The sequence below is a fragment of the Dermacentor albipictus genome, unplaced genomic scaffold, assembly GCF_038994185.2.
Source record: "Dermacentor albipictus isolate Rhodes 1998 colony unplaced genomic scaffold, USDA_Dalb.pri_finalv2 scaffold_15, whole genome shotgun sequence".
Taxonomy (NCBI): Eukaryota; Metazoa; Arthropoda; class Arachnida; order Ixodida; family Ixodidae; genus Dermacentor; species Dermacentor albipictus.
Genome location: NW_027225569.1, coordinates 7,887,714 through 7,906,274, shown reverse-complemented (window position 1 = coordinate 7,906,274; position 18,561 = coordinate 7,887,714). Strand labels below are relative to the sequence as shown.

The 18,561-nt window shown below is 50.6% G+C and overlaps 1 protein-coding gene across 1 annotated transcript; it reads left to right on the top strand.

The window, feature by feature from the left end:
• The first annotated feature begins 602 nt into the window (after positions 1–602).
• Positions 603–14,755, top strand: LOC139051905 (uncharacterized). The gene is made up of 5 exons (XM_070528940.1): positions 603–2,258; positions 3,296–3,374; positions 3,529–3,682; positions 13,242–13,511; positions 14,148–14,755. Exons 1-5 carry the CDS (start codon positions 712–714, stop codon positions 14,753–14,755), a joined length of 2,658 nt encoding a protein of 885 aa, XP_070385041.1. The 5' UTR covers positions 603–711.
• Positions 14,756–18,561: the final 3,806 nt, after the last annotated feature.

Here is an 18,561-nt window from a genome sequence, read left to right as displayed (position 1 = left end):
GCAGTTATAAGGGCACGAGCTGAAAGGGCTTGGCTAGGTGAGACACCGACTAAACGAGCCTTATCTGACGAAAAGGCATACGCGAGGCGAAATGAAATCAGAATGATTCAATACGAGAACGAGATCACGAGCCAACCTCAAAAAATTGAAGAGGCGTTTCTTGATTATTATAGCAAATTATTCGGGACTGTTAAAGACGTCACAGAAGAATTCAAGACGGACTTTTTGTCAAACATGCCGCAATTAGAGGAAGACATTCAAAAGCGTCTGGAGTGGCCTCTGAGCATCACCGAAGTGGAAGGAGCCATAGATGATTTAGTTGTAGGCAAGTCTCCGGGACCTGATGGACTCGGAGCGGCCTTTTATAAAGCCTTCAAAAGTGATGTCAGTGAGATCCTGTTACGGTTGTTTAAGGAGGCCTATGCGCAGAAACAGGTTCCCCCTTCTTTTCGGACATCGCACGTAGTCCTGATACCGAAATCAGAGGACCCAGAAAAATTATTAACTGTTGACGCTTACCGGCCGATATCACTAATGAATGTAGACTATAAGATATTTACAAGAGTGCTGGGAAAGCGATTACAGGGAGCGGTGACCAGAATAGTAGGGTCGCATCAAACATGCGGCATTAAAGGAAGGTCTATCTACACAAACATTCATATTGCCAGAAGCATCTTAGAATACTGTAATGACCTAGGTGAACACTGTGCCATGTTACAGTTAGATATGCAGAAGGCTTTCGACCGTGTGGCCCATAAAATTCTTTTCAGTATTCTAGAACACATAAAGGTAGGGGATTTGATCTTGGATGGGGTAAAGATGTGCTATCAAGACTGTACCGCCAGCCTCATTATAAACAAGGAGGTTACCAAATCCTTTAGTGTCCGGTCATCTGTGCGCCAGGGGTGTGGTTTGTCGCCTCTTTTATTCGCAATTTACCTAGAGCCGCTTTGTAGGAAAATCAAGAATGACAATAGAATATCGGGTTTCAGAGTGCAGTCCGCGGAAGTGAAAGTGCTGGCATACGCAGATGACATCGCGTTGTTTTGTCGGGATAAAGAAAGCATCGAAATCGCGGTCGCAGAGGCTTTATCATACTGCAGAATGACAGGCAGTGCTATCAACTTTGATAAATCCCTAGGGGTATGGATCGGCAACTGGGAAGACCATCCGAGTACGTTTGCAAATATCCGCTGGACAGTCACGCCGGCAAAGTACCTGGGGGTGCCGCTTGAGCACTACCGTGACGCCGTTGATTACTGGAATGCCGAAACTGAAAGGGTTCGTGAAGGTACACTTAAATGGGGAGGCCGCAATTTCTCTATGTTTGCTCGTGCGACAGTGTGCAACCTGTTTGCCGTTGCCAAAATTTTTTACGTGCTCCAAGCGTTGTGCATGTCAAGGGCTAACATACAACGTTTACACAGAGTACTCGCAGTGTTTGTATGGGGTTCAAGTTGGGAGCGCACCAGTCGCACTAATCTCTTTCGTTCGGTTAAAAATGGAGGATTAGGTCTGGCACATTTGTTCATTAGGCAGATTGTGTCGCGGTTTGTTTTCTTACGGGACCAAAATGACCCATTTTTAATAACTATGTTTCAAACAAGGCTGAGCGAAGCTATACCTGAGTTTATTGTATCGTCACATCGGTGCAGTCAAGGCAGAGCGCGTGGTTTCCTAAAAGAGGTAGTCTTGGCGTTTCAGCTGTTAAAGGTTCGGTTCTCCATGGAATACCTAAGTAGGGTACCACGAAAACGCTTCTATAAGGACCTGGTAGACACAATGTTGCCGGTGCCATTGTATCGCTCGATGTTCTGCATTGGACCTGAAAAGGACGTACTAAAAAGAGTAAAACGAATGCCAGTACGCCCATCGGTAAAGTCCTTCTTTTTCCAGCTCCGCACCAATACTTTACCTGTGAAACCGTGGCTAGATGAAAAAGGTCTTTCCGTGCCTTGGAGCGTCAACTGTTTACTATGCCGGAAACCCGAAACAATAGAACAAATTTTTCTAGACTGCTGGGATGCTGTGTTCCATTGGGACATATTACAGAGAACACTAAAGAAGGACTTGCCGATTACACCATATGGGATTCGTTTCTTGCCTACTTTAAATGAAGACAAAGTACCCTATGACATGTTCATGCTGGTGTCCTTACATAGCTTATGGAAAACTAGAATGGCCGTGAGACATGCCGAAGTAAATGCCCGGCCTGTTAGAGAATACTTCATTGAAAGCATTTGTCATATTAAGGAAATGTATAATTTGCAAAAAGATGCACTTCACGTCGGCTCCGTCTTCGTTCAATGATTTCGCAGCGAAGTCACCGAAAATCACCGAGTTTTTGCTACCATCTCACGCAACAAGTTACCAAGATTCTGCCGATACCAACTTCAAGGTGGGAATCCCATTTTTCGAACTTCTACGCCAAATTTTCGTCTGCCACACCGGCAGCCGCGGTGGTGGCTGCCGCGAGCCTAGGCCTATAGGCGCCCCCGCAAGAAGTACACGTGGCGCGCGCCCACACTCGCTCGCCAACGGAAGAAATGGAGGTTCTCGTGCAAGGGCAGAACATTTCCCAAGCATAATTTGAGGCTGGCACGGGCTGGAGTACCGTCGGCTCGAAAAAGCAAGCCGTTGAGAGATCGAATACGAGCAGTTTCGGCGCCCACCTCGGCACCGGCGGAAGGAAGAAGCGCGAGCAGAAACTGAAACAGCAGTTAATCAAGGCCAGCCGCATGCCATATCTACCGAAGGGTGATTTCAAGATTATCATCCGCCCAAAGGGAGGCCTCAAGATTGGCGAATTAGGAGCGGCCCGAGTAGCTTCGTGCGTCTACCAAGCTGCTGGCATACCCGGGGAGCACAGGGAAGACGACACCGTGTGCCTCAACGTACAACAGAACCCAGGGTAGTGAGTACCCCCAGTGAAGCCAACGCAGACAGATACCAAAGAGTCGAGCGCCTCGTGGTCAACGGCCAGGCCTATGAGACCAACGCATATGAATCGGCACCCGACTTAACTTCCAAAGGAGTCATCAGGGGTATACCTCTCGAAGATTCGCCCCGCGACATCACCGCCCAGGTCGTTACCCCCAAGAATCCTACGGCAATCGTTGCGAAACGACTCAGCAATACCACCACGGTCATCGTGCTGTTTTCCGGACTGAAAGTTCCCTCCTTCGTTCGCTACCGAGGCGCTCTCATCAGGTGCGCGTTGTACAGAAAACAACTTGACCTGTGCTTCCAATGCGGCAGACTGGGCCACCGCATGGACGTGTGCCCCAATCCGCAGGACCGCATCTGTAGAGGCTGCGGCACGGCCAACCCAGGTCTCGACCACCAGTGCAACCCCCTTTGCCAACTTTGCGGGGGTGAGCACTTAACGGCCGATAAGAATTGCAAGGCTCGCTTCAAGACGCCATATATAGTCAAGAGACGACGCTGGGAAAGACAACGACAACAGGAAGAATTTCTAGCATCGGAGGCTACGAGGGAATCTGTTGGACGCCCTTCCCGGGATACCAGGCCCCGTTCACGCTCGAGGGCCCGCTCGAGAACCAGAAAGTCCAGATCACGCAGCCGCACACCCGGACCGGCCCGAACCAGATCCAGGAGCCGTACGCGGTCGCTTTCCCGCCGCAGCGGAGGCGGCCCGGCGGTAGAAGAGGCCACCAACAAGGTGAGCTGGGCAGACGCGGTCAAAGGCTCGTCGCGCCGCGGCGGAACTGAGGAAACTGCAGCTTCTAAAGAAATAGCAGAAATGAGCCGGGAAAATGCGCAGTTGAGAGAATTAATCTCACACCTCACGAAAGAAATCCAGGAACTGAAGAATAGTCGAAGGGAGGAGATATCTCCTCGTCTGAGTACTTGTAGTGCAGGTGCAGCTGCGGTAACTCCTAATAATAGCATGGAGGAGGACGACAACCCTCCGCCACCTAAGAGAAAGGCTCCAGCCGTTAGCAGCCAAACCGGATCACAACTGGCAGACCTAGGACAGAAATTAACAGAAATGCAAAATGTACTCAAAGAACAAGCGGAAGCCGTCGGCAACCTCACGCTGGCGGTTTCGACCATAATGTCGAGAATTGACAAATTCGAAAGCAACGTGGCCAACCTAAGTCTTAGAGTAGCCAAGCTGCAGCCAGTAACCACCGCAGGGGCCCCCATAACTGGGGTCGCATCTAATCAATTCCACGACATCCCCGTAAACAACACAGGAGCATCTGGGGTCGTTCAGACCTCCAGCCCTCGACCAGACCAAAATAGGCAAGCACGGTAAAAGAGGCGCGCTGACGATATGGCAGTGGAATTGCAGGAGTTACACCGCAAAAAAAGCGGTCCTGCAACAACACCTTAAAAACAAATCGAAACCCGATGTAATAATGCTACAAGAGACACACGAATTAGCTAAACTACCCGGTTACCAAGCCATCGGTCCCCCATCCGGGGAGAACCAAGCGGTAACTACTTTGGTCAGGAAAGGCTTAGTGGTCGTTCGTCACGACCTTAAGGTAGCGCAGATTGAACAAGTATTCGTAGAAATTATGCCTAAAAGCAAAAGCCAAAGCAGCACGTTTATCCTCAATCTATACAGCAAGCCAGCGCACATACGACAGCGCTTTCTAACCCTTTTTAGGAGGGCCACCGACATCGCGGGCTCCCATCCCCTACTAATCGGGGGAGATTTTAACGCCCCGCACGGAGCGTGGGGCTATGCCTATACAAGAGCCAAAGGCAAGGATTTATGGCAGGATATACAGGAAACAGGCCTGACCCTCATCACCGACCCCAGCTCCCCCACCAGAATGGGAACAGGGCTGACAAGAGACACCACGCCCGATCTAACATTAGTGAAGAACGCAAGAGGAGCAAGTTGGAATAACACGTTCGAAGACCTTGGTAGTGACCACAGAATTCTCGAAACGAAATTATCGGAGAATTTAATGGTCGAACCCAACAAAACCTTCAAATGGACGAACTGGGATCAGTTCCGCAAGAATCGAGCCGCAATGACGCACGCGCCCATCACAGACATTCAACAATGGGCCGAACAAGTGATGGCTGACGTCAATGAAGTTACAAAGACCGTGACGCCAGAACTTCCCGTCGAGAAGATCGACAGTCGCCTGGTGCACATGTGGGAGGCCAAACGATCGCTTCAAGCCAGGTGGCAGAAACAAAGACACAATAGGAAGTTGAGGAAACGCATAGCGTTACTCAACAAACAAATAGAAGAACACTGCAAAACTCTTAGTAAACAACAATGGAATGAGATCTGCAACGAGATGGACGGACGGATTGGCACCGGTCACACATGGCGCCTGCTCCGACACCTGCTAGACCCGACCAAGACCAAGGCAACACATCGGGAAACCATGCGCAAGCTAGTACACACACACACCAAGGACGAGGAAGAAATCCTTTCCGACCTCTGCGACAGATACGCCCCGCACAGCCCGACTATTCAACACGGCGAATACACGGGAAATCCCAATTTCTCTCTGGACAGAGACTTTGGCGAGGCGGAAATCCGGGCCGCTTTACAAAAGCTCAACAGCAAGTCGGCCCCGGGACCGGACGGCGTAACTAATAAGACCCTTCGTAACTTGGACAACGAGACCATCTCCGAACTGACCAAGTACATCAACGATTGCTGGACCCGAGGATGCATCCCTGACCAGTGGAAAAGAGCAAAAATGGTGCTCATCCCCAAACCAGGGAAACCCCCAGATCTGGCCAATCTTCGACCAATATCCCTTACGTCGTGCGTCGGCAAGTTGATGGAGCACGCCTTCCTCACCCGTATCAACGCACACTTGGACGACGTGGAAGCGTATCCAGACACCATGCTCGGATTTCGAGCTCATCTCTCCACGCAGGATGCAATGTTGCAAATCAAGCACCAGATACTCGACAACAAGACAAGAGGTACCAGGGCCATTCTAGGATTAGACCTCAAGAAAGCCTTCGATAATGCAGCTCACGCAGCCATACTACGCAGCATTGCCGCACTCAATCTAGGAAACCGTGCGTACAGCTATGTTAAGGATTTCCTCACAAACAGGAAAGTCTCCTTAACGCTGGGCAAACTCGCATCCGAAGACAGGAACATAGGCAGCGTCGGCACCCCGCAAGGCTCGGTCATCTCGCCGATGCTCTTTAATCTCATTATGATCGGCCTCCCCGAGCGCCTCAACGCCATCGAGGGAGTGCATCACACAATATACGCGGACGACGTTACGATCTGGGTGTCCGAGGGAAGCGACGGAGAAATCGAACAGCGATTACAGACCGCGGTCGAGGTGGTGGAGGAGTACCTCGTCGGAACCGGTCTCGTCATCTCGCCAGAAAAATCGGAACTCCTCCTCTACCGCCCGACGCTTAGGGGAAGACCCCCCAAGGCTTACCTCCAGCATGCTGCATACGAAGAAATTTGCATACGCACCAAAGACGGACAAGAAATACCTAGGGTGAAGCAGATTAAGGTGCTCGGATTCATCATAGAATCGAATGGCAACAACGGAGAAACGGTCAGGAATTTGGAGACTAAGATCACGAACACGATGAGGCTCATCAAAAGAATCACCAACAGACATCAGGGTATGAGGGAGGCCAACGTCGTCAGAGTCATACACTCCTTCGTTATTAGCCACATTACCTATGTGGCCGCCTACCACAACTGGTACGCGGCCGAATATGCCAAATTGAACACCCTCATTAGAAGAGCATACAAGATGGCACTGGGCCTTCCAGACAGCACCAGCACGGAACTGCTGCTACAGCTGGGCGTCCACAACACGCTTGAAGAGTTAATTGAAGCACACCAAATTTCGCAACTCGAAAGACTATCGAAGACACGAACGGGCAGGAGTATCCTGGACAAACTTGGGATAAGTTATCACAAGCAGCACGGCGACAAGACATCCCTTCCAAGCGCAATCAGGGAAAAGCTGCAGGTGGCTAATATACCCAAGAACATGAGCCCCGAATTCAATCAGGGTCGAAGAGAGAGTAGAGCCAAGGCTTTACTCAAAGCCTTCGGTAGGGACAAGGAAGCGCTGTTCGTAGACGCGGCAGAATACGAGGATCGACGTGCTTTTGCAGTGGCCGTCCTCAATACCGAGAAACAATTGGTCAGTTGTTGTAGCATACGTGTAAAAAACCCCGAGGTAGCGGAAGAGGTGGCGATAGCCCTAGCCATCGTTAACCCCAGTTGCAAATACGTAATCAGTGACTCGCAGACGGCGGTCAGAAACTATGCACAAGGCAGAATTTCGCCGAAGGCTGAGGCTATACTCAAAGCTAACGCGAACTATGTCACCTCCGAGGAGACGGAGGAACGACACATTATATGGTTCCCGGCTCACACGTCCCCCGACACCCCCGTACCCAACCTCAACGAGGAGGTCCACCGCGTAGCGCGAGCTCTCACGTTCCGCGCCCGCGAAGAAGGATCCTCTCTTGGGGTTGGAAATCCAACGGAGGCATGGACAGAGAGGGACAGAATGACCAGGTACTGTGACATTACAAAATTTTATCAAAACTCAAGGCGGGTTTATCCGCCCCCTAACCCCAAACTCGACAGGGCCCAAGCGGTAGTCTGGCGGCAGCTACAAACAAAGACCTTCCCCAACCCCGTCCATCTCAGGAGGATATATCCGGACGTCTACTCAGATGATAACTGCAAGCTATGCAGCAGGGCTCACGCAACTATTAGACACATTCTCTGGGAATGTGACGTTATATGCGAAGAAAATGCAGTTTCCCCAGATGAAGCTGCGGCGCGATGGACGGCCGCGTTGCGCAGCTCAAACCTCGAAGATCAACTATGGGCCATCCAGCAAGCCCGTGAGGCGGCGAGGAGACAGGATCTCCGGACCTCCTCGGGGGCGGCCTAGGCCCAGGCCACGAATTTGCCGGATTGTTAATAAAGTTGTTACCACCACCACCAAAAAGAAAAACCAACATGGCTCAGTGTGATGACTGAGCTAGCGAACTTTAAGCGATTTTAGCCCTGTGACTGCCAACCAATGGCAGAGATGTTGTCGTGACCGTTGTCTATTGTTAAAATGTCTTGTTTTGTAGCCTTGTTGCCATGTCGGTAATAACGACAAAAAAAAAAGTTGGCGTGGCGCAGTGGTAAAGTACCGAGCTTGGGATCGATAGGTCGGACGATCGAATCCTGGTCGGAGCTCTTTTATTTTCTATTTATTTTTTAATGCACTAAAACACTCTGTTCTTTCTGTATTCAAAAATATATGTACGGTGTCCAGGTACCGCGAATTTAACGCGCTAGAGCTAATTTTCGCACCACTAGCCAGCGCCTCCCAGTAAGCCGCGCCTGCCCGGCATCCAGCGCGCGACACTGGGCCCATAATCCGGCGCACTGGATACTGGGTTTTCTAATATATGGCGTGGTTGTTTAATTTGATGTTTAGCTTATGCTTGTGCCTAAAAACACATAAACGCAAGATTCCCATCAAGCAAATTTTAGAAGTGTTCGAAGAAAACAACATGTGCGAAGGTTAGATTTCACAGCCGTTATTGCACACATCAGCGGCAACGATGAAACGGATCTATCTATAGTGCTGGGTTTCTAAAGTCGGCTTCGCCGCAATACAGCGGTGTTGACTTGTGACACTGATTTCGGGCTCCCGAGCGACCAAGATATGAGCTCCCAAGCTAAACTTTCTTCTGAAGTTCTAAAATTCGCTGTAACATCAAGCATGAGTGGAAACAGCAAATCAGACGACCAGATCGATGTCTATATCATCCGTTGGATGCATGTATGCGTGCAACGAGCACAACGGCCACGTAGCGCATCAACACACACACACACACACACATTATATATATATATATGCAACACACACTTCTGGACAGGCAAGAGTATATGTACGCATTCCTGTGCGCCATCTTCACCTCAAGCGCCGTTAAAACACTATATCGATCGTACTCTGCCTGCCAAGGACGGAGTGTACGACCCCACTTACGCTACGTCGGCGGAAGAGTTGAATGAGCCGGGAACTCTACCTAACTGGAAGGGAGCACGCAGGTTATTTCACTCTACCTTCACGGAGAGAGCAAGTCCCGCAGCCAACTCCGCGCCGGCTTTACACGGAGTAATGCTATGTTCAGACTACGCGCCGATTTTTCGTAACAAACGTAAGCGGAAGCGCAACAAGCGTATGCGTCTAGTTCAGACTGCGAACGTAAAGGTACCAACGTGCGCAATTCTCGCAAAAATCGTGGGTGAGAGTGTTAAAGGGTCGGCAACATTTACGACTGTTATGTTACGACCGTTGCGACACAGCCAATGACCGATAAGCTTTCGGCTTTCAACAACCGGTGACGACACTTCCGTCCTCCCGTCTGCAGACAGCTCCGGGCGCGGGAAGTGCCATTCCGCCATTCCGTGCGCACGATTGGCTGTGTTCGTGAAAATTTTTGCAGTGCGCCTTGCGAGACTGTTTTCAGTTCATCTGGTTTATCCGCCGAGGAAATCGATGGCCGCAGATGCGTGCTCCGAACTTCCATGAGTGGTCTCATTAGGTTTTCAAGGAAGCGGTACTGCTGGGGCGACATGCGCATGATGTTATGAAACATCGCAGCGTCACCAACTCGGAGCTTGGCGAAAAGGTTGTGAAAATCGCCGTCCGCGGCCCTGTCGAGAAATACTTGCCGCACCCAAACCCTTCTGCGTCGCCTTCGTCGTCTTTGGGCGATTAAATACATGACTATAAGTTTGTTTTGAGCGTGAATTTCTTCGATCTCGGCCAGCGCTCGCATGTTGGCAGGAGCCATATTGGACCGCTGGTGACGTCGATTCTGCAGCTCCAAATTTGATTGGCCTGTTGTAAAAGCCGTAATTTAAGCAGCAGTAAATGTGAACAAAGGTGCCGGCTTAACTGCCGTAACGTTTTTTACAGCCGTTACGTTCGATACGCCAAAAGAGCTGTTACGCGCGTTACGACCGTGGTGTGAACATAGCATAACAGAACTCTGGCGAGAGTAATGCTATGTTCAGACTACGTTCGTAAGGCGCTGATTTTTCGTAACATACGTAAGCGGAAGCGCAACAAGCGCATGCGTCTAGTTCAGACTGCGAACGTAAACGTACCAACGTACGCAATTCTCGCAAAAATCGTGGGTGAGAGTGTTAAAGGGTCGGCAACATTTACGACTGTTATGTTACGACCGTTGCGACACAGCCAATGACCGATAAGCTTTCGGCTTTAAACAACCGGTGACGACACTTCCGTCCTGCCGTCTGCAGACAGCTCCGGGCGCGGGAAGTGCCATTCCGCCATTCCGTGCGCACGATTGGCTGTGTTCGTGAAAATTTTTGCAGTGCGCCTTGCGAGACTGTTTTCAGTTCATCTGGTTTATCCGCCGAGGAAATCGATGGCCGCAGATGCGTGCTCCGTACTTCGATGAGTGGTCTCATTAGGTTTTCAAGCAAGCGGAACTGCTGGGGCGACATGCGCATGATGTTATGAAACATCGCAGCGTCACCAACTCGGAGCTTGGCGATAAGGTTGTGAAAATCGCCGTCCACGGCCCTGTCGAGAAATAATTGCCGCACCCAAACCCTTCTTCGTCGCCTTCGTCGTCTTTGGGCGATTGAATACATGACTATACGTTTGTTTTGAGCGTGAATTTGTTCGATCTCGGCCAGCGCTCGCATGTTGACAAGAGCCATATTGGACCGCTGGTGACGTCGATTCAGCAGCTCCAAATTTGTTTGGCCCGTTGTAGAAGCCGTAATTTAAGCAGCAGTAAATGTGAACAAAGGTGCCGGCTTAACTGCCGTAACGTTTTTTACAGCCGTTACGTTCAATACGCCAAAAGAGCTGTTACGCGCGTTACGACCGTAGTGTGAACATAGCATAACACAGTCGTTATGCTCTGGCTACACTCCCTACAATTCTAAGAGTGTACAATCGCCCAATTTTTTAACCTGAACGCGCGAGCATCGACCGGCCAGTCGATAAGCGCCGTATAACGGAGTACAGCGGCGAAGTGTGCGAGAATACGCCTGGCAGAGGGAAGCTGCATTGGACTGTGCATTGCGCGCACGCGCGTATTCTCGCACACTTCGCCGCTGTACTCCGTTATACGGCGCTTATCGACTGGCCGGTCGATGCTCGCGCGTTCAGGTTAAAAAATTGGGCGATTGTACATGCAGGGACCAGCGCCGCAGCACCGGCCGCGCCAAGTGCCGCAGCACTCGCCGATGACAAGTCTGTCATGGCCCCTACTGACGAATACGACTCTGCACTCGCCGCATTACGGCACGTTTTCGACGTCGCGCAACGTTATCATCGAGCGTCATCGCTTTCACCGTCGCAGCCAACACACAGGCGAGTCCGTTCATGACTTTGTTGCCGCTCTACGGGAGCTAGCGTCACATTGTTCGTTTGCCTCGCAAGATGATGCCCTGCGGGACCAATTCGTTGCCGGCGTAGCTTCCACTCGCGTACGTGAGCGGTTACTGCTCGAGGGTTCCGCACTTTCTTTCGAGAATTCTGTTCGAATAGCAGTTCAGTTTGAGCAGGCGGCTGAAGAGCTAAAGGAGCTTTCTGCTTCGGTCGAAACAGTTTCATTGCGGCAGCGTCGAAAACCATCGTCGCATTCTTCGAAAAAAAGGAATTCACAACCGGCAGTCACCATAGAGCAGAATTTAACGAGGAGCGCGGGCGGCTCCGCCGCAGCGGAACCGCCCCCCTCAGCGGAACCGAGAACAGCGTAGCCGCTCCGGCTCGCCACTTTGTTTCCGATGCGGGTCGCGGAACCACATCGCGTCAGCGCCGCAGTGCCCAGCGCAAGGCAAGACTTGTTCGTTTTGCGGTCACAAGGGCCACTTTCAAAGGGTATGCAACCGCAAGCTAACCCAAATGCAAGGCCGAGTCCGTGAAGTTGAATTTCATGAAGATGTTTCGTCTTCCAGCAGTGATGAGGAAGTTTTGACTGTGCAACGTTCCGCGCGTAGCGGAACTCATATTAAAGTGCAAGTCGCGAATGTCACTTTGACATTCCTTGTTGATTCAGCGTCGTCTGTTTCAATTCTGTCGGAGCAAGAATTCAGTCGATATTTTCAGAGTGTTCCGCTTTTGCCTGCTCCACATGTTACTCTGTTTGACTACTCTCAACGGCCGATTCCAATGCTAGGTTGTTTCCAAGCAGACGTTCGATTTAAAGGCCGCACAGCGTCGCTACGTTTTAGAGCGCAGCTCTTTGGCGTCCGTTCCTGGGTTTCGCGTCGTCGTCGTCGTCGTCGTCGTCGGCGTCGTCGTCGACGGCGTCGGCCTCGTAACCAGCTCGCCTCCGCCGCCGCGCTCCGCCGCCGCGCATGCGCCGCTGCTCCGCCGCCGCGCATGCGCGCTGTCGGCTCTCCGGGCGAGGGAGGATGATGGAAGGGAGGAGGAGAGACTGTGGAGGAGGGCTCGCTACACAAATGGCTCTTTGGCGTCCGTTCCTGGGTTTCGCGTTGTCGTCGGCCTCATAACCAGCTCCGCCCCCCTTTCATCCCCCCAGCGCTAGCAGCGACCGACTGATACCGCTTTCGTGAGTCCGCTACCGCACTCACGAAAGACGTCGTGCACTTCCTGCAACTCGCATTAACCGTCCATCGATCCACACCGATGTTAGTAGTGGGGGACTTTAATGTTGACATAAAGACAAACAGCAATTTCCTAACACTTATGCGGGAGAACATCCCGTTCCTCTCGCTCGTAACGCGTCCCACGGCTGTGACAACCTCGCGAGGCACTTGTATAGATCTCGTCTTTGAGAATCAAGCATTGGTGTACCAAGTCGAACATATATCAGTCTATTTCTCCGACCACAAAGCTTCCTTCATGACTGTCAAGAACTGTTAATGGAGTCTTTGTTAAAGGAATACGTGTGAAAAATAAAAAAAAATTCTGTGATAGCGCATACATGTGTTGCTCGATTTCTTTGCCTCAATCTATCGAAAAGGTGAAACAGCTTATTTGCTGCGCTCAAATTTCGCATTAGGAAGTAACGTAATCGTCGGTAATTTTTTTATGTTGTTCACCTAGGCACTTCTCTGATCGGTCTTGACGGCATTAAAGCCTTGAATCTTCGCATTGAGGGTTCTGCTCTTAAGTGCTTATACACGTCCGTTGCTCCGCAGCCGACTGTTGTTGACCCGCTATCCTGTTCTATTTCCACACCGTCAAGCACGCAACCCCGTAACAAAGCTGTTCCGCCAGCCTGCGTGACTAAGGAGAAGTTTAGGCAGGCCGCCCTCGACGACAGTTGCCTAGAAAACATCAAGTCATTCGTGCTGAATTCCTGGCCGCCAAAGAAGTCCATACCAGAGGAGGCGAAACCATTCTACGCCATTCGGGAAGAACTTTCTGTTGTCGATGTCCTGCTTCTGCGTGGAGAGCGCCTCGTTGTTCCGTCCTCCCTCACGGCTCAGATCATCGGCACCGCGCACGAGACACATCCGGGTATCACGCGGACGAAGGCGCGACTGCGTGAGCGGTTCTGGTGGCAACGAATGGATAAGCAAGTGGAAACGGCAGTAAAACACTGTCATATCTGCCTGGAGGCAGATACGTCCGCCAAAACATCACCAGCACCGTTGCAACCTGTTGAATGGCCTGAGCGACCATGGCAAAAGCTTGGCCTAGACATTGTTGGTCCTTTGTAGCATGCAGCTTACAACAGCAGATTTGCTATAACGCTTGTTGACTACCATTCTAAATGGCCAGAGGTGTATTTTTGCAGCGAAGTGTCCACGAGCACCGTGAAAGACTTTTTAAGAAGTGTTTTTGCCCGTGAAGGCTACCCGGAGGAGATCGTTTGTGACAATGGACCTCAGTTCACTTCGCGTGAGTTCATAACTTTCCTGCAAAACAGAGGCATCACTCTTTCACATTCTTCGGTATACTACCCCCAAGCCAATGGGCAAATAGAACGTTTCAATCGCACATTGAAAAACTTCATTCAAGTCTCACTCCTCGAAAGACGAACACTCCGACAAGCTGTCACAGAATATCTTGCCATTTAGCGCTGTACTCCGCACGCCACCACCGGGGTCGCCCCAGCAGTTCTGCTGCATGGTAGAATGCCCCGAACCAGGCTGGATATTGTGGGTTTCTCGGCACCAGCATTTGCGGAAGATCCAGCCACGGAGTTGGCGCGACTTCGTCAAAGGGTTCGGCGTCAGCAGCAAAGCAGCAAGCACTACACGGACAAAAGGAGAGCCTCCAAGAAGACGAAGATAGCCGTAGGCGATTTCGTCCGCATAAAAAAACCGTCCGTTCGGTTCAAGGGAGACTGCGCCTTTTCTTCACCAACTGAGGTGATCAAGAGGAGGGGACCAGCCTCTTTCCGACTTGGAGACGGCCGTACGTGGAATGCCTCCAAGCTTTCCAGGATTCCGGAGAGGGGCACCTGGGGACCAGGCCCACCTGTCACGCCGCAGCCGCGGTCTCCTGATGCGCTGCAGCCCACCACGTCGCAGCTTCCTTATGCGCTGCAGCCTGCCACGCCGCAGCCGCGGTCTCCTGAGGCGCTGCAGCCTGCCACGCCGCAGCCGTGGTCTCCCGATGGGCTGCAGCCTGCCGTGCTACAGCCTCCTTCTCCCAGGACGCAGGCACTGTGTCCTGACATACCGCAGCAGCAGTCAACGAGCCCGTCGCCAGTGCGACGTCCAACGCGGCCGACCCGAGAGCGCCGGCCACCGGCCTGGCTCCAAGACTATCAGACCAATTAGTTCGCGGTCGGACATTGTCTTGTAAATGTGCGTTCTGTCACTGTGTACATAGCTTGTAAATATGTGTAAATAAGTACAGTGTGCATGCTTTGGGGTTTTTCGTTACTAATACTTACTAACAACTAACCACTAAAAATAAGGGAGGGAGTATGTTATATTCAGTTCCGTTATTCATTTCAGTTCTTTATTCCCCAGGGGGCGCTTCTGTTCTTTATTATATATTTGGTTGTATATGCTAAATAAACGGCTTTTTACTTCGGGACGGCTGGAGTCTGGCTTCCACCTTCGCTCAACACCACAACTGGTCGCCCTCAGTTCCGCTGCTACATGCCGCCACGCTGCCTCGCATACGCCACGGGACTTGTAGTCTTTATGCTGCAGATCCCAGAGGCAGCGCTCTCGCTCAAGAGCGTCTATCAGACGCTCACTGAATTCGTTCTTGTTGTCCCCGTTCGCCGTGCTCAACATGAATGCTGCAGTACGCGCGACTCAGGGAGGCTGTCTCCTCAGCTCGTTGTTTTGTGTCCCGAAAAGCGCGCGCGCGCGAAAGCAAACCGGTAGTACGTCACTAATGTACATCCTGTTCCGGCTGCCTACTATTGGCTATGCTTCAAAGTGTTGTTTACACTGGCTTTACTCAACAACAAAGTATAACAAAAACATAGACGTTTCGCCACCTATGCGGGTGGCATCGTCAGTACACTGATGGCTAGTCAGTACACATGGCTAGTCGCTCATAGCACTTCCGGGCAACGAGCGATGGATCCTAGATTTGCAAAACCGAGCGATCGCGCGACAAGACCGAGCGATCTGTTCAAGCGACGGCCCGATCCTTCGCGCGAACCCGTCGCTCGTCGCTGTCACGCACAAAATCGCGCTCATGGGGTTTAGCCTTTAGCAATTTATATAGGGAGCGAATAAACATATGCAAGACCGTAAAACTGTATGAATAAGTATTTTTTTTTCCTTTTCAACGCAGAAAAACAATATTTAGTGGTTTTCTAAGCTATAGTTACAGTGCACTCATCATCTATGTAAAGTTGTTTTGTGCTATGATGTATAGTTCATGAGGTATTGTTGCTACAAATGGCTTTGATTGGTTACGCGCTACCGAAGAAGGGGCAAAACTATTCAATCTGCAACTCTGAAATTTTCAATAATGAAGCAGCAAGCTCTTCTCTCCGATTCAATGAAAAGAAAATAGCTTATCGTGTTTAAGGATCTACAAGGGAGCAGTCAATGTGGCAAATTTTTCTGCCTGCCATGTCCGTGCAAACTGACATTCTTTTTTATGTACTATTATGAGCAATATGAAAGGCAACACAGGAACGCGTAGAAAACACCCTCAGACCCAGCTATGGGTGATACGCAGCGGCCGCCATCGGAAACAATGTGGAAAGGGGGACGGTGTTCTAACAACTGTTCGCACTACCGCCGTGCGTCTGCACAGTGCGGAACTTCGCATCACCAGCAAGCGGCGATAACACTGTTAGATATTTTTTTGTTAGATAAAACTTTTCGCGCCAAATCGTTACAAAAGGTAGCACTGTTACTGACTTCGGTATTGATTCATGGTAGATCTTGTAAATCAGGAAAAAAATGGTCTTTAAGGGTGAGTTCAAAATAGGTTTATTAGCGCTTGCCGATGCATTACCCCTCGCTCTTCCAAAAGGCGCGCCACGTCCTTCGATGTGTGAACGACAGACAAGTCCTGCTGGGAAAAAGAACACCCATCCGGGTGCGGCCCGTTTACCACATAGGGGATCATCTGGTGCTCGAGCAGAGTGCAATACGCAGCACTGGTGACCCTGCCATCAATTCTCACCAGTGGGCCTAGGCCTTCGTGGGAAATCGCCCCCCAGACGTTCACAGAGACGCGTCCGCTGGAGGCCGCCTCCTGGATATTCTGCGGACTAAAGCGTGTGTTTTCGGTCCGCCACACTCTCTTTCGTTGGTCCCAGCGGCTCGAGGACGTGGACTCATCAGAGAAAACTACATACTTCCATTCGCTCTCGCTCCAGCTGCGGTGTTCAGTAGCGAACCTCAGGCGAGCTGCTTTGTTGGCTGCGGTGAGGAGAGGTTCCTGTGCGGCGATGCGACTTAGCATTCCTGCTTCTCTAAGCGCTCGTCGTACCGTGCTCTCGCTAACGTTGTCCAAGCCAAGAGCACCTCGGACGTCCTTTGCACTTAGAAATGCTTTGTCGCTGACGGCAGCCACGATGCAAAGGTCTTGGTCGTTCATTGTTGATCGGGGTCGTCTGCGGTGCGGCGCATCGTTTATGCGTCCTTCGTCTCGGTAAGCCTGGATAATCCGGTTGGCCGTTCTCAATGGGCGGCCTGTCACGAGGGCAATATTGGGCTACGTATAACCTCTTTTAGACATTTCTATCATATCTTCCCGCTGTTTAAGTGGCACTCGAGGCATCTTGAGGCTCCGAAATCAGAGTTGACTGCTCTGCGTGGGCCTCTACAGTGTGCTACGTGAATTTTCCTGAACGAACTTCGTGCAACAAAGTTGCACGAAAGACAGGTTATCAAAGTTCTTTTTAAAAAAAAAAAATTTATTCTGTTCCTCTGTCGTCATTGGTTCGAGCGGCGCCGCTGTTCGACGTGCCACTGAATCGGTTTTGAATACAGGGTAAACTTGGTCTACTAGTACTATCAAGCGGTTGCGCGAAGAAAAAAAAATTAAAGAAAAGAAAATGAATCGGTGTATGTCACTGGCGACGATTACTGTCTTATCGGCAGTTGGACGATCCATGACGTAAGCTGCTTCTTTGTAGAAATGCCAGAGTGGTGGGAGTGCCAACAGTTAATGGAAGAGCGCCCTCCTTTCCCTCTTTATTTTCATAGCGCCATCCGCGTATCGCTCCGAGTCTGTTTCGAGGCTGTTTCTGTTTCTGTTCGACGTGCCACTGAATCGGTTTTGAATACAGGGTAAACTTGGTCTAATAGTACTATCAAGCGGTTGCGCGAAGAAAAAAAAGAATTAAAGAAGAGAAAATGAATCGGTGTATGTCACTGGCGACGATTACTGTCTTATCGGCAGTTGGACGATCCATGACGTAAGCTGCTTCTTTGTAGAAATGCCAGAGTGGTGGGAGTGCCAACAGTTAATGGAAGAGCGCCCTCCTTTCCCTCTTTATTTTCATAGCGCCATCCGCGTATCGCTCCGAGTCTGTTTCGAGGCTGTTTCTGTTTCTGTTCGACGTGCCACTGAATCGGTTTTGAATACGGGGTAAACTTGGTCTAATAGTACTATCAAGCGGTTGCGCGAAGAAAAAAAAAGAATTAAAGAAAAGAAAATGAATCGGTGTATGTCACTGGCGACGATTACTGTCTTATCGGCAGTTGGACGATCCATGACGTAAGCTGCTTCTTTGTAGAAATGCCAGAGTGGTGGGAGTGCCAACAGTTAATGGAAGAGCGCCCTCCTTTCCCTCTTTATTTTCATAGCGCCATCCGCGTATCGCTCCGAGTCTGTTTCGAGGCTGTTTGCCACGCGTTCCTGTGTTCCCTTTCATATTGCTCATTATAGTACACCCTAATTCACAGGGAGCGCCGTACATTAGTAAAGCTATGCGACGTCTTGTTATTACTAGCACTCGCGAGGGTTACTAAGCAGCGCTTGAAACAAAAAAAAATTCCAATAAATTATAAATCTCACAGGCGTTTCTTGTTGGTAGCGCCACCTGTGAAAAATATTTCAAGCTGTTTCAAGTCAGTTCCAAAATTTGTAAAACGTGGCGCCACTAAACATTACGAATCGGACAAAAGACAAAATGCAAATGGATTCTTTCTCTAGA